Source organism: Pleuronectes platessa, chromosome 15 (assembly GCF_947347685.1).
Source record: "Pleuronectes platessa chromosome 15, fPlePla1.1, whole genome shotgun sequence".
Classification (NCBI taxonomy): Eukaryota; Metazoa; Chordata; class Actinopteri; order Pleuronectiformes; family Pleuronectidae; genus Pleuronectes; species Pleuronectes platessa.
The window spans coordinates 24,424,704-24,448,162 of record NC_070640.1 but is presented as its reverse complement, the minus strand read 5'-3'; the positions used below and the strand labels follow the sequence as shown (position 1 = coordinate 24,448,162).

Below are 23,459 nucleotides of genomic sequence, written 5' to 3'. Positions count from 1 at the left end.
GGCTTTTGGTGTCGGGGAGCACTTTCTGTCCTGGGTGAAGTTATTATATAATGATACATGTTGTGTGGTGAAGGTGGGGGGAGGGCTGAGCAGACAGGTACCAGTCCAAAGAGGGATCAGGCAGGGATGTCCAATATCAGGCCAGCTCTACAGCGTGGCCATCGAACCTCTCCTGTGTCGGCTCAGGACTCGGCTGAAAGGCCTGCGTCTGCCAGAGCTGCCTCAAAGTCCCCCTATAATAATATCAGCTTATGCTGATGACGTAAACATTCTTGTCCGGGATCAGGGGGACATACAGGAATTAGAGGGCAGTCTGGCATTGTATGCAAAGGCTACGACAGCCAAGGTGAACTGGGAAAAGAGCGAGGCATGTGTGATTGGTCAGTGGGACGCAGGGAGAGTACCCCGTCTCCCTGGGAACCTGACATGGGGAGTAAAAGGGTTAAAAGTCCTCGGTTTGTTTTTAGGCAGTGAGGAGATAGAGAGGCAGAACTGGGAGGGAGTGCTGGGGAAGGTGCAGCTCAAGTTGTCTAAATGGAAATGGTTGCTACCCCAGCTGTCCTACAGGGGAAAAACTCTGATTGTCAATAACCTGGTTGCAGCGTCCCTGTGGCACAGACTCCAGGTGCTGACTCCTCCACCGGGACTCCTGCAACAACTACAGAGGCTGCTGGTGGACTTCTTCTGCTCGGGCCATCATTGGGTGCGGGCGTCCGTACTGTACCTCCCTGTGGCAGAGGGGGGCCATGGACTGACCGACATCATATCCAGGACTGCTGCTTTCAGACTGCAGGCAGCCCAGAGGCTGCTGTACGGCTCCACACGGTGCTGGTCGGCTGTGGCCCGCCTGCTGCTCTGGAGAGCCGGGGGCCTCGGGTACGACAAACAACTATTCCTGTTAAACTCTCCTCTACACAGACTGACTGGGCTCAGTAATTTTTATACCTCTGTGATAGATGCCTGGAGGACTCTCACCATCACAAGGCCTCCTGACCCCACGCCTGGGATGTGGCTCTTTGAGGAGCCACTGTTTAACAAAAACGGTCCTGACATCCACATCCTCATCAACGACAATACAAAACAAGTTCAGGGAGGCAGGAATAGGGAAGCTGGGCCACCTGACACGGACATCACTGGAGAGGCTGGCGGAGATGACAGGTATAAGATCTACCAGGATGGTGCGGAGCCTCGTGGATGAGGTGTGGCAGTCACTGCCCCAGCCTGTTCGGACCTTCTCCCAGAGCCAAAGCCAGGCTGACCAGTGGACAAAAACAGAAGAATACCAGTTTCCTATCCTGAATGTGAGTCCTGCAGTGGGGGAGTGGAGAGAAGAGAGCGGCCGACTGCTAACCATCAGGACTCCAGCACTGGGCACCTTCAACACCTCTGCAGGGAAACAGCTCTACTGCAGCTGTGTGAAGGTCCTGAACTGTCGCTCTCTTGAAGGAGTCAGGGAGTCGAAATGGACGGAGGTTTTTGGCTCAGATTATTCCCCTAGTGGCAGCTGGCGGGTCCTGTATAAACCTCCTGTGGAGAAACGGATGGCAGACATCCAGTGGAGAATTATACACGGAGCTCTAGCTACAAACAGATACAGAGCTCACCTGGACCCAAGCACTGAGGGGGGGTGTCCTTTCTGCTCGCTGCCAGAGACCCTGGAGCACTTAGTAGTGTCGTGTCCCAGGCTAGCTGACACTTTTAAACAGCTACAGGAGTGGGTGGGGGGTTTAGGAGAGGCCTTCTCGCTACCACTCTTTGTTTTTGGACCAAAGTACGTTGCCAGGAAAAAACATACTATGGTTTTAATGAATTTTATTTTTGCTAATGCCAAGATAGCAATCTGGGTTAGTAGAAAAAACAAAATGGCGGGGGGAGGCTGGAAAGATCCACTGCTCTGCCTGAGGGGTTTGGTGGCAGCTAGGCTCAGAATTGAACATATTTTACACTTAGGGACAATCTGGAGGGTTTCAGGGCTGTGTGGGGGGGTGGGACAGGTCCTTTGCTCACTGGGGGACAACCGGTCTCTGGTTTTAAAATTTTAACAGAACATCTGGAAATTTTATCGTTGGTGTATGATGTATGTGTGCCTGGAATGTTTTTAACATTTTCTGTGACACATAATTTTGAATAATTAAGGATTTCTTTTGACAATGTGACTTAAATAAAGTTATTCAAAAGTCAAAGTCAAAGTCTTCTTCTTCTTCTTCTTCTTCTTCTTCTTCTTCTTCTTCTTCTTCTTCGCATCACCGAGCAAAATCAGGCTCAGGTACGGAACGCGGGCGGCCGGGCGGGCCCGTCGTCGTGAGTATCAGGGTCACGGAGACCCCGAACGACAAGAGACGGGGGCCATACGTCTTCGCGCGTGTCGTGTGCAGCTATACAAAAATAAAATAAAAATGAGTTTCCTTCTTGCTCTTGTTCGTCTCGTCTTCTTTTTCTTATTCTTCGCATCACCGAGCAAGAACAGGCTCGAGTACGCAACGTGGGCGGCCAGAGATTACAAAAAAAAAAGCTTTGCCATTTGTATCGTAGTTTTTTCATTTTCAACGGTCGCTGAGCAACAACAGGCTCGGGTGCACGAAGCGGGGAGCCCGGACCGGCCCTGCGTCGCAAGTCTCGGGGTCACTGGGACCCCGACCGACAAGCGACAGGGCCCACGACACACCTACCCTACGTCTTTGCGTGTGTCGTTCGGCTATAAGAGAAATAATACAAATTAGTTTCTTTTTTTATTATTATTACTGCGCAAGAGTCTTCTTTTTCTTCTCCTTCTCCTTCTCCTTCTTCTCCTCATCGAGCAAGAACAGGCTCGGGTACACGACACTGGCAGCCAGGAAGGCCCCGCGTCGCGAGTCTCGGGGTCACGGAGACCCCCAATCGGAGAGACGATTCCTCATCGTGCACATCTTCGGAAGAAGAAGAAGAAGAAGAAGAAGAAGAAGAAGAAGAAGAAGAAGAAGAAGAAGAAGAAGAAGAAGAAGAAGATGATGGAGTAGGAGGAGGAGGAGAAGGACTCGTGCAAAGAGAGACCTTCCTGTCCAAAAACGGAGAAATAACATGGTCCTCGACGCTGTACGTCTCAATAGATTCTATTGATCTGTGATCTGTGATCTTTTCTTTATTTCAGGCTCCGTTCCTTCTATCGTCTTCACTCTCACACATTGTGTTATCCACAGAAACGGCAATTTTCTTTTGCTTACGCCATATCCGGCTTTTGTACGTACGTACACTTTTAGTATGAATCCTACACACTCTTTTATAAATGAGACCCCTGAACTGCTCTCATGCAGCTCTGAGGCAGAGATGAGTTGTTGAACCCTGTGAAGACCTCTAAAACATTGTCTCCCATTTCAGGCCAGAAGGCTTTGTAAACTTCAATTTTTTTTTAAAACCCCACACTTGAACAGTAAGACAACAAATTCAGTTTAATTTTAATTAAAGATAATCTTGGCAGGATGAACCCTTTTTACTGTAATGTGTTATTTGCATAATTTAATACATTTTTAAAATAATAATGAAAACTAAATTTATCACTATCATCTTTTTTCCTTTTTTCTTTTTTCTTTTGGAGGGCGGCGATGGAGTACTTTCATTACAGAATGAAGATACTGCAATTAAAGACAGAAAAATGTGTAAATGGGACAACAGTGAGAAACAGATATGAATAGTTGACTTCTTAGTGTTGTTTGAATAATCTGAATACAGTTTTTTGGACAGGCTGTAATTTATGTAAATGCTATTGGCCCGGGCAGATGAAAAAGAAAATAAGTGAAGCAAACAAAGGGAAATTAAGGCATGAATAAAAAACTTTAGGTTTCTCCTGGATTTAAACTGCTGCAGTAACTATCTGCAGTCTTTGGGAGTTTCAGGGGTAAACAGTATTGTGGCCAAATCTAATCAAATTTAAGTAAATGGCAACCACTTCTTCAAACTTAAAAAAAACTTGTGAGTATCACAATAACTTGAATTACCTGCAGTTACTGCAGCAGTGACTAACAAGAGGATAACAGTGGAAATTTAGGCTAAAGACCTGATGTAGATGATGCCGTTTCTAAGTCAAAATTGAATGTGGGGGCTTATGGACACTTGGATGAGACCAAAGGAGCAGTATGAAGGCATTTTATGTTTTGCTTCTGTTGTTCTTTTACGTTTGGTGTCCTCCAAGCACCAACATTCAGATTCAAATTTGACATGAAACAGGGTTATTTACATTGGGTTTTGTCCACTGTAAATGCTAATCTAGCAGACGTAACAACATAAAGGTGTGTCCGGGGGTCCGTGAACGGAACGCACCTCGTAGGAATATATGAACAAACATTTGGGCTTAAAATACAGTGTAAATGACTCTGTTGTATCGGATTCTGCTGCAACAAAGTTTACCGCTGAGACTCTAGAAGTGTTGTGTGGACTCAAACAATTTACCCACTCCTCCATCGGCATAGGGGTAGATAATAAGTGAATTTACATTTTTCAGTGAACTATCCCTTTAGAGTTAGACTTAGAATGTTCTTTTTTGATACAGCTTATAGTTTGGGCTGGATCAGGTGAGTCTTGAACCATCCCTTAGTTATGATGCTATGGGCCTAGACTTCTGGGGGAATTCTCATCATGCACTCAGCACTTTCTCTCTCTTCCTCTCTCTGTCTCTTTCTACCCTTATTTTACTACATGTCACTAATTTTGTGTTTCTTTCCTCTCTCCCTCTCCCTCTCATATTCTGCAGGTATGTCTGACTCCAGAGCTGAAGGATCCAGATGACAATAACTATTATTATTATAATTATTATTAATATAATTATTATTAATCATCATCATGTTTGTTATTATCATTATATTAACTGGTGCTGCTATAATTTAAAACATATTTACATCTATAATTATCACACTTATTATTCTCATTATTACAACCAGTCCGACAGAGCAGAAACATGATGGGTAAACAAATGTTCTCTCTCCCCCCCTCTCCTCTCCCCTCTCTAATAGATCTCCCCTTTCTTCCCCATTTTTCTCCACTCACACCAACCGGTCGAGGCAGATGGCTGCCCACATTGGGTCTGGTTCTGCTCAAGGTTTCTTCTAGTTAATGAGGGAGTTTTTTTTTCTTCATATTTTGAAAATAACATAAACGGATTATTAGGCATCATGTTTTGGTCGAGACATTGAGTCTGGTTCTGTTAAAGGTTTGCGCAAGAGAGGACAGTGAAAAGATTGTTTAAGCTCATGGGTAGTGCGGTCGTCCTCCAACCTGAAGGTTTGCAGTTCGATACCCAGTCTTCCCTGAAGTATCCTTGGGCAAGATGCTGAACCCTGAATTGCCCCTCATAGAACAGCAAAAGTGCTGCTAATAGATGCGCTGTATGAATGTGTGTGTTTGTGTAAAACTGTACTGTAAAGAGCTTTGAGTGGTTATCATGACCAGAAAAGCGTAATATAAATACAAAACCATTTACCATGTCACAAGTTCAGCTGTGGACAGCAACATGAGCCCAATTTTTTTTTTAAAGTTATTGGAAAATTAAGGGTTTACTATTGGATTACCCTGTATTACTTTGATACAGTATTTAATAATTCCTATTCCTATCCCAGCATATACATACAGGTATTTACACAACTAAAACGTTTTCTTGTAAAAATATGTTGAAAAAAAAACTCATAGTGATTACATTCAATCATATTATACAACAATCTCCCAAGTATATTTACTGCACATAACATCAGTTCTACTCCAATTCATAAAACTCATAAAGAAAGTGCCCAAACTGGCAAATTGTGTGTATTTAAAATACAGCACAGAAGAAAACTAACTAAATTTCAGAGTTGTGATGTCTTTGTTGACATTTACGGAAACTACGGAGGTTGTGGAACTGTTTTCAATGAAAGTTTGGTTAACAGAGTTTGATAAGATCTCTTGGGAAAATGTTGATATTGCAAATGGCGTCACCTTTTCCTTTCTGATATGCCTTTGTATTTCCTTCAGTACTTTACTCACCTGCTAGCTTGCTATATTGTTTCAGAGAGTTGGATGAACAAAGTAAAGAGGAGGATGATGGACGGATCAAGGAAACATCAGGCTACTGGTAATATTCTGCACTTCATCAATAGTCAATATTTTAACCATAACCATGATCATTCTCTATGTAATTATTTTATCCCAAACATTAGCTAGAGCTGTGTCAGCTTAGAAACCAGGTATACTTTTGCAGTAGCATTTTGTAAAGGTTTTGAAAGCCATAGACAAATTATGTTCTGCTGATGGGCTCATCAGATTATAAAAGGAAAAACCACTTCCTGCAATGACCCTGAACACTTGGTACTGAATATAAACAGTGAACTTTTGGATATGCTATTGGACCTGTTTTAGTTGCTAAAATGCTAAAATGAATGGACAAAAAATGAGACTTTTGGAAACAATGATACAGTCACTGTTTCCTACCTTGTTGAATCTCATTAAATCATCACTGAATACAAAGTGTTGCTAACACTAATTTAAAGTTCGACATCATTCTCATGCTAAGAAAATGAATCCATGCTCTTACTTTTTACCATCGCTGTTGCTCTTTCGCAGTGCATTAGTGTATTAGTGTGGGAGTATAGTCTTGTTCTTAAGACAGTGGGCTGTTCAAAATGTACAGCCTTCAGTAGCTAGTAGATCTAATGTCACACTAACAGTCAGACTTCAGATGAACATCAAATTTTATCTGTAACACAATGCTCTGAAGGCCTTATCACTTATTCTTACTCATCACCAGTGGCGTAGTGCACATCAGGACTGCAGGGACATTTCCCTGTGGCCTGGTCTTTTCGGCCTTGAATTGATAACTTGACCAGCAATAATGTAGAAAACAGGAATGATTTGTCAGACATTTAGAATCCACTTATCTGGCAACCGACGAAACTGACAGCAGTACAGGACTGCAGTCAAGGCTTCACTCTTTATAATGAATCTGTTTCGTCAGATTAATTTCTTTTTTCCAATTTCACCACCTCAGCTTGTCACCCAGACAATCACATTCTATCTGGGTAGAATTATTCTTATGGCACTTGACAATAAGGAAATCACTGAAAAGATAGCAGAGTGTGGTGAGTTACAGCGCCGCTTACTTGGTGTTAACTGTTGTGGCTGAGGGGTAGAGCGGTCGTCCTCCAACCAGAAGGTCGACATACAAATAAGAGAAAACACTCACCCCATTGAAGGAAACGAGATACATACTTCTCCCTTGCAAAGAGTGAGGAGTAGAACTCCTGATAGACCCCTACTAGTAGGTCCAACAGGGTCTGGAGTCCAACAGGTCCAGTGGTCTGTGAGCTCCCGTTCTGGTCAGGTGAACCAAGGCCAGGGCTAGTCGACATGATGCCCAATGGGTGAGGTGCGTGCTGGTTTAAAATAGCAGTGAAACCCTGATGTCCAGTTGTTGAATTTGCATGAATTTAAGGTGGAACATATTTTTCCTCTTCCTTAACAGTTTCTCTATTTGGTTTCTTGAGAATACAGTAACAGTCCAATCTCTCTCTGGCTTCACCTCTGCCAAACAGACAGTTGCTTTTTGGGATCTCTTTCTGTATCAAAACCTAAACCTTCTGCTTACCCCGCCTATCGTTTTTACTCTTTACCTGCTAAGCTTGATCACTTGTGTTGTTTCTATGCAAACATCCTCTTTCAACAGGTCATGTTCCCTCTCACGTTTTTCCTCTCTCTGTTTTGTCTTTGTAAGTCAGATCCCTCCTCTCTTTGTCTGTCTGTCCTCTGCCCTCGTTCTTGTCTTCCTGTTGCTTTCCATGGTTGTGCCACAACTGTCAAACCTGCAGTTTCTCTAGCTCTGACTCAATACCTTTTTTGGTGCTTGAATCTCCCTCTCGGTCTCTACCCACTCCCTCTATTCAAAGTACTACCCTTTTTTCTACTACAACAGTTAAACCTTATAGAGAAGTGCGTGAATGCTCTAAAACAATTCCTCTTTTTTTTTACCTGCCCTTGATTGCTCTTCTTCTGTTTTTTCTTTCCCCTGTGACAAATATGAACCACTGACCTGAATCTGAGCTTTTACTTTTCACTCATGTCATGTTTTGAATAGTGCAACTTTATTTATTTGCAAAAAATAAAATTGTTGTATCCCTTAATTATTTTGTATCTCTATTGTCTCACCACCTCTCCCCTTTGTCACCCCACGTATCCTCCCTATTTAATCTGCCACCCCACACTCAATCTTATTTCAGCAGCCGAGATAATATCTTCTCGCCAAACTGAGTGGTTTTGTAAGTCAACTGTTTGTCTTTTAATCCACCCTTTCATCCATAATTTATCTCCTGCAGTAGTGTCTGTAGATCTGTGTCTGTGCTCTTTTCCACTCACTCTCTTTCTCTTCTGCTCAACTTCTGTTCAGACTTTACGATTGAATGGCGTCCTTCCTATTCTCTTTTTAGAAATACACCACACTGCCTTAAACTTGTAATAGTTTAATTTCATAGTTGTTTAAACTGCTTTTTGTTTCAAACTGAATGGCCTCACAACCACATTAAAGTGATTATGATTTGAAGCCTCCGTGCTGGCAATAGCTAGTGGCCTGAGGCATTATGTTTTGGGGTTGTTGTCCGTCCGTCTGTCCCATTCTATTGAAACAATATTTCAAGTGTGCCTTGAGTTTCGTCACATTTGGTACAAACATTTTGTATCACTTGGACTCAATGATGAACTGATTCGATTTTGGTGGTCAAAGGTCAAGGCCCCTTAAGGGTATCTGCTCACATTTTGCACAAACATTAACTTGAATCAAAGAATTTTAACTGATTTGATGTGGACAAAGATCATGGTCATGCTGGCCTGTTTTTCTTGAACATTACAGCTTGAGAAACTCAACAAATTTGATTGAATAGCATAGCAAAAAGATTGGTGCCTATTTTTCTTGAGGTTGCTTGTGTATCAAACATCCCTAAGAACCGATGTGTCACATTTTACCAATGCCACAGCTTCTCTAAAACCTTTAAAAATTACAGACCTGGAGGTGATAATTGACAAGTTGATGACAACCACTGCATCACAGTAGATAATCCTCATGAATGATTTATTCATGACACCATGACTTGATGCCATTGCCCACATTTCTCTTACTTTTTTCATTCAAGGAAAATTTAGCATGGACAATGTTCAGCCAACACTTGCCTCTGGAAGACAATTTCTGACATCAGACTCTTCAATCCTTCTCTTTCTCTCACGAGCATTTCAGTGCAGCTCTTCATATTGATTTTATGTACACCCAGAGCCTCTTGCTTTTCCTCTAGAATACTGACCAGTTTCAGGATGTTTTCCTGGTTTTGTTCCAATCGGATGATTTTGTGGTTCATGTCTTGACTCATCCTGGCATCAAGCTCTTGATGTCTTATTCTCATGGATTCAATGTATTTCATTTTATCAATTTGCTTGTTTTCTCTCTTTTTCAAGTCAGACCATTGTTCTTCCATTCTTTCCTTTTCAATCAAAAGCAGTTCTCTCTCTTTTTCTACTTCATCTGAATAAAGTCTTCTTTCTCTTGACTGATGGTTTTCATGGCAGCTTCAACCTCAAGATTCTTATTGTTGAGATCCATCCTCAAAACATCCAGTTCTTCTCTTTCTTCCAAAATAATGTTCTTCTGGGTTTGTAGTTCTTGAATTTGTCTCCTGATGTCACTGTCCTTTACGTCATGCTCTCTTTGCTTCAAGGCGATCATTTTTGTCCCAATCCGAAGCTTCTTTCTCTGTGTGTGAACCTGAAGGGTCAGAATTCTAATGTTGCTTTTCTCTTGATTTACGTCATCCAACAGCCTGTCGACATGTTCCTTCTTCTGTTGTAGTTCAGTCTTTGTGAGTCTACATTTGACTATTTCCTCTTTTATATCTTGCTCATCTTGTTGTAATAGGTCACATTGTTTCTGGTTTTCAGATCTGATCAGATGCTTTTCTCTCGGTTTATGTCATCCAACAGACTGTCGACATGTTCCTTCTTCTGTTGTAGTTCAGTCTTTGTGAGTTTCAATTTTTCTTTTTCTTCTTTTATATCTTGCTCATCTTGTTGTAATAGGTCACAATCCTGCCCTTAAACCTGCCCATCCAGCATTTTATCTTAGTCTACATTATGACAATGTCGCAATAGTATACAGATTATTTAGTTACACAGTGTAATTGCATATAATATACTGTATATTACATAAATGGTATTCCCTATTAATCCTAAAAGATGTATGTGATAATTATTAAAAAATAAAGGGACAGATTACAGTTATAGAACACTGGGAAATTTATCATCTATCAAACTAGGTCAGGCAAATTTAATGTTCATGGAGAATACTCCAGCCCCACATACATTAGCATCTCCTACTGGTTCTAAATTGACTTGGCGAGCTACAGCAGGGGAACTTCACTAGACAGCTGGATGAATTTATCTGAGGTAATATTATAGGAACACTATACTAATTAAATCTCCTCTGTGTTCACCTCATATTATTGAACAAGTAAAGAAGGAAATAAAGACATGCTAACTTAAAGAAATGTGTTAATATCCTTTCCACGATAGTTTTAGTGGAAAAGCCTCTTGCATTAATCATAAAGTAAAATAATGTCCAACATGTGATGAATGAGTGCAGCCCATCAGCAGGAGAACAATATGAGGCACAGTATTGCTGCACACTCACATGTTACATCAAGGCTTTACTTGTAATCAAACGTGACGCTAAAGCCTGTCAGCTTGTAAAGCTGGTTTATGTGCGTCAGTGTGCAAGCCATTGGAGGAAATTAAGGAAGAGGAGGATAAGAGGAAGGAGGGGCCGGGTTTAGGGAAGACAGCTTGAAAGTGTCACTGTCAGGAAAAAGTCAAAAAAAGTGACGGACAATTCAGAGTGACCAACTTTCAATAGGAATAGTTTGTCAGCGGTAAAAAGAAGACATTGGAAATACTTTCTTGATTTCAACCCCAAATTATTTTAATCCTTTAAATACCTGTAAAGATGAGCTGTATCCCTGTCTCACACAGGTAAGATACATGACAAAAACATTCTAAATACTTAAAACATGAGGTATCTACCTGCCCATGCTACCACAGCTGTGAGAAATGGTGTTTTGTGTTATATTCTTAAATCGGAGGGTACCATAAATTCAACAAGATCATACCTGAGACTAAATTTATTGGGACCATGAAATGGAAATTGACTGCCTGGAATGAAATCATATATCAAATTCATGACAGTAGCATCACTGTCTCTATTCAGAAATATAAATTCAGAAATAAAGCATTGTGATTAGAGACATTTACTCACATATTTTGTCCCTCTAGATTTTAAATACTCTGTGCTTATATGTCAGTGTGTTTATACACATATAACTAGAAATATGAACTCATGCCTTGGTTACAAAAACATAAATGTTTGCAATGTCAATGTTACCTTACAGGATAATCACTCCATTATACAACTATTCAACTTTGCCCTTAATTCCTTAATAATTATAACCCTATATGTCAGGCTGTCTTTTTTGTTTCCCACCTTTTCTCACCCTTCCCCCATCTTTGCAGCTGACAAGTCAGTTGTTGTTCAAGCCTGTTATTTCATTAAGTGCTTACCTGCAGATTAACTCAGAGGAAAATAACATCTTACTTTGCCAGCTCCCTCCTCAGCCCTGAAGTATTTTTCAATACAGTATTTTTGTCCCACTGAAACCTATGATAAAGCACTCCTCCATCTCAAACAGTCTGTGAAAATGAGTTAAGTTAAATGAAATAAAATGTTCCACATTTGGTTGTTTAGCTTACCTGCGTCTCTGCCTTTCCTGGTCTTGCCACAATACGATAAAAAAAAAATTCTGACTACGTCTTGATTCTATTTGGATGTATATTTTCTATGATGTTGTAGTTATTGCCAAATAGAGCTTTTCTTCCAACATGAAACAGTCGTTTTTAAAATGTTCCAGTTTAACTGGTGATCAGGTTAACAGGTGGTATTCGTGTACGTTTTAGTCTATCTGAATGAATATGTTTTAACTCACATTATGTAATAACCCTAAACATTTGTACTATTCTCTCCAATTTCTTTTTAATTTTTAACAATGTGAATGCGATAAAATGAAATACAATGAATATAGAGCAATGATTAGCAATTTGAAACTCTCATAACGAAAAGCCCCAAATGTTAGCCAGATGTCTTGGAAGGTGTGAGTTGAGCTGTTTGAAATCGTAAACCTTATTTGACACAAATACGCTGAGGTTGTCATTGAGTCAAACCAAAGCAAAGCCCCTGTCAATGCTGTTTGTGTTCCGACAACATGGCAGTGTGCTTTCTGTGGCTACCATTCATGTACACACCCAAAACAGGCGAAAAAATACCACAGTTCCATGTGTCTAAATCAGTGGTTCTCAAACTTTTTCTCTCATGCCCCACTTTGGAGCTCGAATATTTTTCATGCCCCACCAGCGGGTGGCATTCGGGAGCACCCCTGCCCCAACAAAATGATGACAAAATGGGCCAAGTTTAACATGTGTATTTAGATAACATACACATGAACATTAATTCCACATTACTTTCAGGAATTTCTGATGTACAAATAAAAAACCTTTAAAAAGCATATTTTTGTAACATTTGTCACTTTTTCAAAAAATAGTGCCATAAATTTGCTTAAATTTAACTTAATGGAAGTACTTGAGGTGACATTTATCACTACATTCCTCCACCGGTCTGTACTTTTTCAATAATAGAGAAAAAATAAATTCAATTATATCACTTTGTTACTAAGATGATAAAGCTCAACCAAAAAGAACATGTGCATGTGACTGGGGTGTAAAGTTTCTAAGTGTCTTCTTAATTTGTTGGGTCTCATAGAGTTTTCAGACATGAAATACACACTGGTCTCTCCTCATGTCCTTCCACATTGACTGTGAACCCAAGAGCAAGATAGACTTCATCGTTATTTCTTTTCAACTTGTTTTTTGAACACTGTCTCTTGTTTGTCCCTGACCGGCTGCTTCACGTGAATGAGCTCTGATCTCGTGTGTGTGTCTCTGAGCGAGTGAGTGTGTGCGGGGCGGAGCCCCGGGGCCTGAGTGTGTGCACTGTCCGTTCGCGAAAAATATGCGCGACATGCATAACACTGTAGAGGAAGCCACTGCAGAGGGGCTGAAGCCGCGGTTTGACGACCCCTGGCTACGGAGAAAGAGCGATTTGTTTACTGCTCCGCCTTCAAAGAGATGCGGACTTCAAAACATTAGTTCGACTATAATATTAGTTCCACCTCACATTTCCTCACGTTTCCCCCACCTGTTATGCCTCCTTGCCCCACACAGTTTGAGAATCACTGGTCTAAATAGACTAAAACCCTCGTTAATGTGATTGGAACTCTGTGAGGTTGATGTGAATTAGATTAGATTAGATTAGATTTCTTTATTTATCCACACAATGGGGAAATTCACTTGTTACAGCAATAATAGAAAAACAGAATTAAAGTAACAGTGCCGAAGCACAATAAAAAAAAAAAGGATCACAATATGTACACTACTAAAACTACACATAATGTCATTGCATTGTAGACTTGGGGCAAAGAAGGCATTGTGCTGTGTTGATGAAATGCAGACCTTTGCTAGTGTAAATGCTTCAGGCAAAATTGACCTTAATTAAACAATGTGTTGTGCTTTTTGCAGTATGAGCACCATTCTCAGTCAAGTAGAATCTCAGATGGAGGACAGTTCAGTGGAGCGAAGAGGCAGCAGAGCCTACCAGGTACAACTGACATACTTGCCTGCCTTAGTGGCCCTTGATTAAATTGCATCACTTGTTTTCAGATCCACATTTTTGATTAGTTTTAATAGTGTTATCTCTATTATACCTATCTCAAACCAGCATTTGGGTTATGGAAATAACCCAGCATTTTTAGTGTGTAGATTAGGCTGAACCATATAACATGACTAGACTGTGCAAAGTTGAGGATGTAGCTAAAAACTGGTTTGACTGATAACAGCTTGAATCTAAAGTCGGTAAATGTTGCTTGGGGATTTAATACAATAAATGTACATATTTATGAAGATCTCACATCATCTTTATATTCTGCTTGCCCTCCCCTTTCTTTCTCTGATTGCCTTTCTGCTGTCTGTGATCACATATACAGATATACAGACATATACATATAAAGCTTTTATTCATTGACATGTTTTTCTGCTTCTGTATCAGACAATGGAACGTGTGTGAACCAGTGACCCGTTGTTAACAGTTTAGGACAGGCAGGCGCTACATTCAAGACATTTCCAGCTTCTGCTCTCTTCTGCTATTTATGATTTTATAAAATTGTTTGACAAAATCCCTAGACACATCTGTTATTCTAGCGATTGCAGTGATTTCTGCAAGTTAAAAAGTGAAATGATCCCTCTGTCACTCAGGTCTGTATGTTCGGCTACCATGTGATCGAATGATTTTTGTGAACTTTTTCTTAAAAAGACAACATACCCATTAAGCTGTTGACCTGGTAAATTTAGATTATTATACATTTAATATTCCCATTTACACGTAGCCATGAATAGTCCTGAAAAACGATCCATCCATCCATCTCAACTAATGACTTGTTCAACTGTGTGAAGCCTACTCTTGTGTTTGAACTTTTTTTGCATATATCTCAAGCCTAAGCTTGCAAACTGTTGTGTAGTTGGTTTGTGGACAACACAACAGGCAAGAGGCTGTGCTTTGCAAACTGCAATAACTGAGACATTTTATAAACGTGCTGTAAGCATGTCTAAAGAATTATTCTAAATTCTGAAAAAGATTAGTACATACAGTGCATCGTGTTTTTTGTTCAAACATGCTTAATACTAAATATACAATGTTAAACTCACTGTGGATGGGGAAGTCCATCCTTGTGTTGGGAATTGGGGAATTTTCTACGGAAAGTACCTGTAGGGATTTGTCTAAAAACATTGGATTGCCAACACGGCCTGTCCTGAGATATTAGAAACCAATTTATTTTGAAAGAGCAACAGTACTTGGCTGATCCATTGTGAAGCTTGATAACTCCATCACTCAATCTGTCGGTAACATTTGCATGCAAGAGTGGTGATTCAGCAGTTACTTGGAAGGTCTGAGGGTTAATATTCTAAGATGTATCCTCAGATGGTTTTAAACACCTTAAAAGTTTGGAATAACCGAAATAATTAGCATAACTTTAGATTTTTTTAAGGAAAATGAATACAAATCATATATCTCCCTGGTCCAGATCTTTCCAGAAGCCGACAAAAATGAAGACTCTGATTCCAGTTCTTACCCGGATGACTTTCTGTATAGGAGGGAGCGTCTCCCCTCTATTGTTGTGGAGCCCACTGAGCTCAGTGAGTTGGAGAGTGTGGCGTATCACTGGCCTCGTCAATGCCAAATGAGCCACAATGTGGGTGAAGAGGAGGAAAGCTCTGGTGATAACACAGAGGCCTCTGTGGATGGAGATCAGCAGGAGGAGATGGGGATGGAAGAAAGGTGAGGACACTGCAGTTGTATATTATTTGATCCTGCCTTTCAAACACATTTGACCTGTGTTCTTTTTATCCCTGCACAAAGACAATTAAGTTAAGTCCAGCGGAGGATATCAGAGTACATTTAGGCTAAATGTATGGTGTAAATGATGGCGATTGAAGTCGAATTTTAATGTTGTATCATCACTGAAATAAAAACTTGTCCTATTCAGTGAATTAAATACAATATGATGGATAATATCCTCTGTATCCTTTGTAACATATGACAGTTTCTTTACATTTTCATTGTTGCAGCTCAGTTGGCAGGAAGTTTTCTATTGGACCGTCCCAGAGTCAACTCTCCCTCTCCCGTCTGACTCCGCCTGCCTCCCCCACCCACCTTGAAGCTGCCCCACCATGTCAGAAGAGTTGAACTAGTACAACCAGTATGGACTGACACCATTGCAGTTTACCTGAATTGTGTATATATATTGTGTTTATATATAAATGTATAACCAGTTCATGAGTACTATACCAATAAATGATAATCCTATTGGGAAGGGTGAGTAAAGTGAAGATGCAAGATCCATTTCAGATAACTAATATTAAGGTGATCCAGTATTGCTATATCCAGTTTAGAATTATCTGTGGTTAACTGCTGCACTTACTGTTTCTGACTTGTGGACTGAAGTAATGAGACTGTAGCGACAACCTCCAGTACTTCTGAGGGTGAATTTATTCCTTTGCAACACCAGTCTCATTCTACAGCACGCATGTGATGAATTATCCAGTTTACTAAAGCATGAAGGCCCAGACCCCAAATGTCTGTTATGGCTGTTACCATAGCAATGTGAGCTACAACTGTGGCATGGAATAACTTCGTCATGGCATTAGTGGACCCACAGAATGGAGGGCACCTCCATCATGTCAAAATAATTGACCAGTATGTATGAGGTTTTCACAGATATGAATATTGAATTAAATTGCCTAATAATTAAACTGTATATGTCAAGGAGTAAAATCATCTTTGATGGAATTAAGACCATGTTGGGACATTACAGCTATTACCCCCATCTATTGACCTACATACAAGTGTACAGTCCCTTCGAAATGTATGGTTTTTTTTTTAAGTCAGAGTATAGAAGTCATAGTAATGTCACCAACTGTAGTATGGAACATTTGTATAACAGTTACAGTAATAAGGCCACGTTCATGTTTACAATGCTCACTATATCAACACCTTCATATAATTCTGTAGGTTCAGCCACATTTGAGAATACAATAGATGGCGACTGTTGAGATCATCAATGTTATTGTTTTTTATAGCCACAGATTTTGGGTGAACTGCTCTTTCCGCCATCTTGTAAGAAAAACTGTTGATAAAATCTGAAAATACAATTTCACAACTACATGTGTCCTGCATCATTCATGATTGAGGAATGAAACATGAAACATCACACACCTGTCATTTCTAAACTGCCAGTGTGGGTGGCTAATATGCCCCTATACAATTGTACATTTTCTTAAGGATATAAATATTCATTATGTCAATGCCTCTACACTTACAAGAGTAGAATATGTATAGGTTGTTTGGGCTAGGAGAACCACACACACTGGAATCAATCAAATGTAAGACACAGTTTTTACTGTTGCTAAAATTGTAGTTTCCTAGCAGATTGAGGATCATATAGGTTTCAATAGTCCAATTTCAATTCAAATTGACCGGTTTCACAGACAGCCCATCAAGTTACATCAGTGAGCTTGTGTCTACAGATTCTGACCTCTAGAGGGAACTAGAGCAACACATCTCACTGGTTGAGTCTAAAAAAAACTTTGTGGCAACTCAATTTCAGCAGAGAACTATCTGAAAAGAATAGTGGTTGATTTGATGCAAAACTCTGACAGCCACTTTTTTTGAATATCAAAGTTGGAGCATATAGTCTCTGCATAAAGATGTCTGAGCATTTCTTAGTTGACCATTTTAGATTTAGAATGTGTTAAAGAACCCTTCATCAGTCAGCTGACCAGGCATACAAGTTTAAATGAGATAAACACTGAAAATATTGTCTATTGGTGCAGTCCAAAGCCATAAAAGAATTTAGACCCGTGAACTACCAGTCACATAGCTGATGACAGGCACTCACATGTCATGCTGACCCAGTCCAGTTGTTGTTGTGGTGAAACCATTCATCAGGAGAAAAAGAGGGACTGGCCATTGTCAGGGCAGGAAAGTGTTAAGGCCTACATTATAAGACTTTCATAAAATGTAGTCATTTTCTTTCTTTCTTAAAAATGAACCAAAATGCAGAGAAGACTTTATAGCCTTAAGGAAATTAATTTTCAAAAGACAAATATGGTCAGAATTCTGAACTCTGCTTGAAATTTCTTTCTTTGTGTTTCTCTGTGGACCTACATATATAAAATACATCTCCACAGTCTACATGACAAACACTACCTACACACACTATACAGAGAGACTGTGTGGATGTGTTTTGATAAATCTTCAGATAGACTTGACACAATGGGACAGTCTGACATTTTACTATATGAACCAATAATACTGTGGATAGTGTGGCCTACTTTCAGTCTAAAATGTGCTAATGTTTCATAAATGCTGGGCCGCTGCTGTGGTGTTCTTGGACTTCTCTTGCTCTCCCTCACATTCATCAGAGCTGAAAATAAACCTTGGGGGGAGGGGGCTCTGGAAAGAAACAGAGGTTGGTTGACATTGCCTAGGGATTTTGAGAAATTATGCTGACATTGAGCGACACAAATGTTTTGTCTTATTTATACATTCACTCTTTGTCGGCTCTGATGGTTCTAAAATCCCCCCTGGTTCTTTTTACTTTGATTCTTAACTAAACATTAGACTCAACTGTTGTGGTCTTCAATACTAAATAATTGTGGCTGTTGAGACACAGGCCCCGGAAGAACCAAGATTAGATATATTTTCAAACTTTGGGCTTCAAATGTATTCATTCCTAGCTAATATAAATGTATCAAATAAATCCAAATACCAGAGGGAGCAGCAAGGGAGCACTGTGAACCCCAAATAGCCCAGAGTGGGTTTGAGTGACAAATGGTCCCACATTGTTTGTTAGGGAAAAAGACAATACATGGTAGAAGAAAATCTCTAGCACCAGCCGAGCCCGGGGACCCACTCGAAAGCCCCACCCTGAGTGCTCGAAAATGCCTAGAAATGGCTCACTCTTTGTGTTAGATAAAAAACAAAACAAAAACACAAAGTGCTGTACAGAGATGCACTGTATGAATATGGCTGTGATTTGGCCAATGGAAAAAGCATGAATGCTTTGAGTGGTCATCAAGAGCAGAAAAGCACCACATACCGTAAATGCAGATGACTTACCATTTACAGTGTGCAGAAGAAGGTGGAGTAACCATTGCTGGCTAACTGGCATTCTTAATTGACAAAATCTAGCAGTTACAAAGCTTTTGAGAGCATCTTTAAATCTTCCCACCCGACTTATTCACTGACCCTGAGGATATCTCAGTACTTATTCAACACAGTGTACTCAGCTAGTAACGACATCTCGATCAGCACTACCGGCGCTGCTGCAGCTGAGGCGGGCAGCAGCAACAGACCAACTGACGGATACCACAGAAAATTACAAAAAAAAAAAATTAAAAATAATTGATAAAATTTAAATTAAAAAATATATTCTCCCCTTATCAACGGCGGGCCAGTTGTGACGTGCAGTCGGCCAGGTCCGGCCCGCGGGCTGTAACCCTGGCATCCCTGGTTTAGAGCGTTGGCTCTTTTTAATTGGAACAGAGTGGAGCCTGCAGCTTCACTGTTTTGGCTCCTGGAAGAGCCTCTGATCCACGGGGCTGGATGATCAGCACAACAGCAGACCTGGTCCCACCCAACGTTTACATTCAGCCAGGACAGTGAAGCTGAAACTATAAGTGTTTGTAGCAGGTCCACGACTTCACAACACGAAGCAGAAGCTTCTCTACTGAGCCTGAAGTCAAGCCAACACACCAGAAACTTTTTAAAAGAATGGATTAAAAGACTGAGAAAGGAGGAAATGGAGATGCTGCTGGATAAATGGACAGGAGCAGAGACACCAGACGAACTGGGATTAGAAATTAACCAAGCAGGCTTCACGGGACCTTTGCTGATGAATAAAACTGCTGCAGCTACAGACCGGTACATGATGAATGAGACAAATTTATACAAACACTGTGTTCGGGTGAAAATTACCCAAACACGTGCCTATTGAAAAAAACAGGGATGGGAGCAGGAAAACTACTCTACCTTATATGATATCAGTGAGCAGCATGAAGCTACCTAGGGACCCACGCCACTCAGACAGCAGCAACACAATGGATATGGTAAAAAACACCCGACGTTAGTGTTCTAGGTTTAAAAACCTTTAAAACTGCAATGAGTGTTGGTCAGAAACTGCTTTTATTTTTGGTGCGGGGTGTGAGAAAGAAAATGCAAAAAGTGGCAGAAGTTACATTTTGTAATGGGTCAACAGTACACTGTCAGGACTGTAAATAGACTATATTTATATAGCACTTTGAAAAACCAATCAAGTCCCATTCATACATTCATATAAAGCTTCCATATGACTCATATAATCAGGGTCATTGGGCATTCAGTGTCTTGCCCACTCTTCTTCCTGAACCACAACCGATCCAAAGCAAAATGCGAACACCGAACGAAGGTTATTCCTACCACAGCTCGCCCGATCCTTACAGACTCTCATAAAGTGATTTTAAGCTGATTAAAGTGATGCGGTCAGGTGTGCCCACATCTGTGCAAATGATTTAACCTTTTGGAACTGTGAAACTAAACTGTGCCTCCTCGCTCTTCTTTTCTCAGATGTGGTCAAATCAGACCAGCCTCTTTGAAACATGTAGTTGGTTTGATGCTCCCTGTATCCTTCAGCTGAACAGAAGACTGTTTGCCATAGAGGGAGTTCCTTCTCAGCACAGCAACTGTCTGAATAACAGTCACTCTGCTTTGCTAAAAATAGCGGCAATCATTTATGAATTGAGTCAAGTTTTCCAGTCATATATTTCTATTTTCATTCCCCTTCTCCACACTCACTGAAAGGAATGCAGTCATAGGCACCCTGCCGTGTTTTGTTTTAAAATTGGCAAAGAGAGAAACTTCAAGAACACACATTAGTGTAGCTACCGAGCTACAGGTTTCCTGGAACATCAGGCCACTGCATGCATGGTATCTCTGGGTGGGCCTAGCCTTGTGATCTGTGCTGCGTCACAGCCTTCTAAATTTGTGATGCTAGAGTTTGCATTGAAACAAAGTGATCAACATTTAAACGTAATACAGATCACTAACATTTGTACAGATTAAGTCTCAGGTGATGGCAGTTAAACTGTATTTTTCGACCTATCAATCAATCAATCAAATTTTATTTGTATAGCCCATATTCACAAATCACAGTTCGTCTTCTAGGGCTTTAACATGGTGTGACATCCTCTGTCCTTAACCCTCAGCAAGAGTAAGGAAAAACTACTAAAAACCCTTTTACAGGGTAAAAATACGTAGAAACCTCAGAGAGAGCCACATGTGAGGGATCCCTCTCCCAGGACGGACAGAAGTGCAATAGATGCCACGTGTAGGAAAACATCATCAAGATTAAAGTTTTTAGCAGTATTGATTTATTATATATTATATGATGCCAACGCGACACAGGATCCGCCATTACCATTATGCTCAGCCCACACGATATAGAATCCGCCATACTGGATCCACCATTGCGACCTCTGATGCGCGATCAACAAATCGGAATCCATGGTGCGGCCACAGAGGCCCTGGATCTGCGGGCAATAAAGCAAAGGGATTCCGAGGAAGGAGGATAGGGATGGAGAAGAGGAAGGAGAAGCTGGAAAGAGAAGCTCCGTGTGTCATGTGTCATAAATTCCCTTTGCTCCTTAGCGTCATCAGGGGTTTTTGCCCTGTAATCAATGATACAATGATAGAGGCCGAACTTGAGGCTGATGGGTAGTGCGGTCGTCCTCCAACCTGAAGGTTTGCAGTTCGATACCCAGTCTTCCCTGAAGTATCCTTGGGCAAGATGCTGAACCCTGAATTGCCCCTCATAGAACAGCAAAAGTGCTGCTAATAGATGCGCTGTATGAATGTGTGTGTTTGTGTAAAACTGTACTGTAAAGAGCTTTGAGTGGTTATCATGACCAGAAAAGCGTAATATAAATACAAAACCATTTACCATGTCACAAGTTCAGCTGTGGACAGCAACATGAGGCCAATTGAATTTTTTTTTTTAAGTTATTGGAAAATTAAGGGTTTACTATTGGATTACCCTGTATTACTTTGATACAGTATTTAATAATTCCTATTCCTATCCCAGCATATACATACAGGTATTTACACAACTAAAACGTTTTCTTGTAAAAATATGTTGAAAAAAAACCTCATAGTGATTACATTCAATCATATTATACAACAATTTCCCAAGTATATTTACTGCACATAACATCAGTTCTACTCCAATTCATAAAACTCATAAAGAAAGTGCCCAAACTGGGAAATTGTGTGTATTTAGAATACAGCACAGAAGAAAACTAACTAAATTTCAGAGTTGTGATGTCTTTGTTGACATTTACGGAAACTACGGAGGTTGTGGAACTGTTTTCAATGAAAGTTGGGTTAATAGAGTTTGATAAGATCTCTTGGGAAAATGTTGATATTGCCAATGGCCTCACCTTTTCCTTTCTGATATGCCTTTGTATTTCCTTCAGTACTTTACTCACCTGCTAGCTTGCTATATTGTTTCACAGAGTTGGATGAACAAAGTAAAGAGGAGGAGGTCAGGGAAGATGGACGGATCAAGGAAACATCAGGCTACTGGTAATATTCTGCACTTCAACAATAGTCAATATTTTAACCATGACCATGATCATTCTCTATGTAATTATTTTATCCCAAACATTAGCTAGAGCTGTGTCAGCTTAGAAACCAGGTATACTTTTGCAGTAGCATTTTGTAAAGGTTTTGAAAGCCATAGACAAATTATGTTCTGCTGATGGGCTCATCAGATTATAAAAGGAAAAACCACTTCCTGCAATGACCCTGAACACTTGGTACTGAATATAAACAGTGAACTTTTGGATATGCTATTGGACCTGTTTTAGTTGCTAAAATGCTAAAATGAATGGACAAAAAATGAGACTTTTGGAAACAATGATACAGTCACTGTTTCCTACCTTGTTGAATCTCATTAAATCATCACTGAATACAAAGTGTTGCTAACACTAATTTAAAGTTCGACATCATTCTCATGCTAAGAAAATGAATCCATGCTCTTACTTTTTACCATCGCTGTTGCTCTTTCGCAGTGCATTAGTGTATTAGTGTGGGTGTATAGTCTTGTTCTTAAGACAGTGGGCTGTTCAAAATGTACAGCCTTCAGTAGCTAGTAGATCTAATGTCACACTAACAATCAGACTTCAGATGAACATCAAATTTTATCTGTAACACAATGCTCTGAAGGCCTTATCACTTATTCTTACTCATCACCAGTGGCGTAGTGCACATCAGGACTGCAGGGACATTTCCCTGTGGCCTGGTCTTTTCGGCCTTGAATTGATAACTTGACCAGCAATAATGTAGAAAACAGGAATGATTTGTCAGACATTTAGAATCCACTTATCTGGCAACCGACGAAACTGACAGCAGTACAGGACTGCAGTCAAGGCTTCACTCTTTATAATGAATCTGTTTCGTCAGATTAATTTCTTTTTTCCAATTTCACCACCTCAGCTTGTCACCCAGACAATCACATTCTATCTGGGTAGAATTATAAAGTAAAAGCCCTTGGAAGTATCACATTCTCACTGTTTTGTTTGCAACAGAGAAAGAGATTCTTATGGCACTTGACTATAAGGAAATCACTGAAAAGATAGCAGAGTGCGGTGAGTTACAGTGCCGTCTACTTGGTGTTAACTGTTGTGGCTGAGGGGTAGAGCGGTCGTCCTCCAACCAGAAGGTCGACATACAAATA

General features: G+C 40.4%; 2 protein-coding genes across 2 annotated transcripts in view; one reads left to right on the top strand and one right to left on the bottom strand.

Annotated features, from left to right (window-relative positions):
• LOC128456656 (myotonin-protein kinase) overlaps positions 1-7,925 on the bottom strand; it is a 43,270-nt gene extending 35,345 nt beyond the window's left edge. The window contains exon 1 of the mRNA XM_053440912.1: positions 7,184-7,925. Within this exon, the coding sequence (XP_053296887.1) occupies positions 7,184-7,349 (166 nt within the window). The 5' untranslated portion in view covers positions 7,350-7,925. The remainder of the gene's footprint in view (positions 1-7,183) is intronic.
• A 2,921-nt stretch (positions 7,926-10,846) lies between these two features.
• On the top strand, positions 10,847-16,793 carry LOC128457220 (protein LBH). Its single transcript, XM_053441818.1, has 4 exons — positions 10,847-11,001; positions 13,654-13,732; positions 15,213-15,466; positions 15,757-16,793. The coding sequence occupies exons 1-4, from the start codon at positions 10,976-10,978 to the stop codon at positions 15,872-15,874; spliced, it is 477 nt and encodes a 158-aa protein (XP_053297793.1). The 5' UTR covers positions 10,847-10,975; the 3' UTR covers positions 15,875-16,793.
• The last annotated feature ends 6,666 nt before the right edge of the window (positions 16,794-23,459 follow it).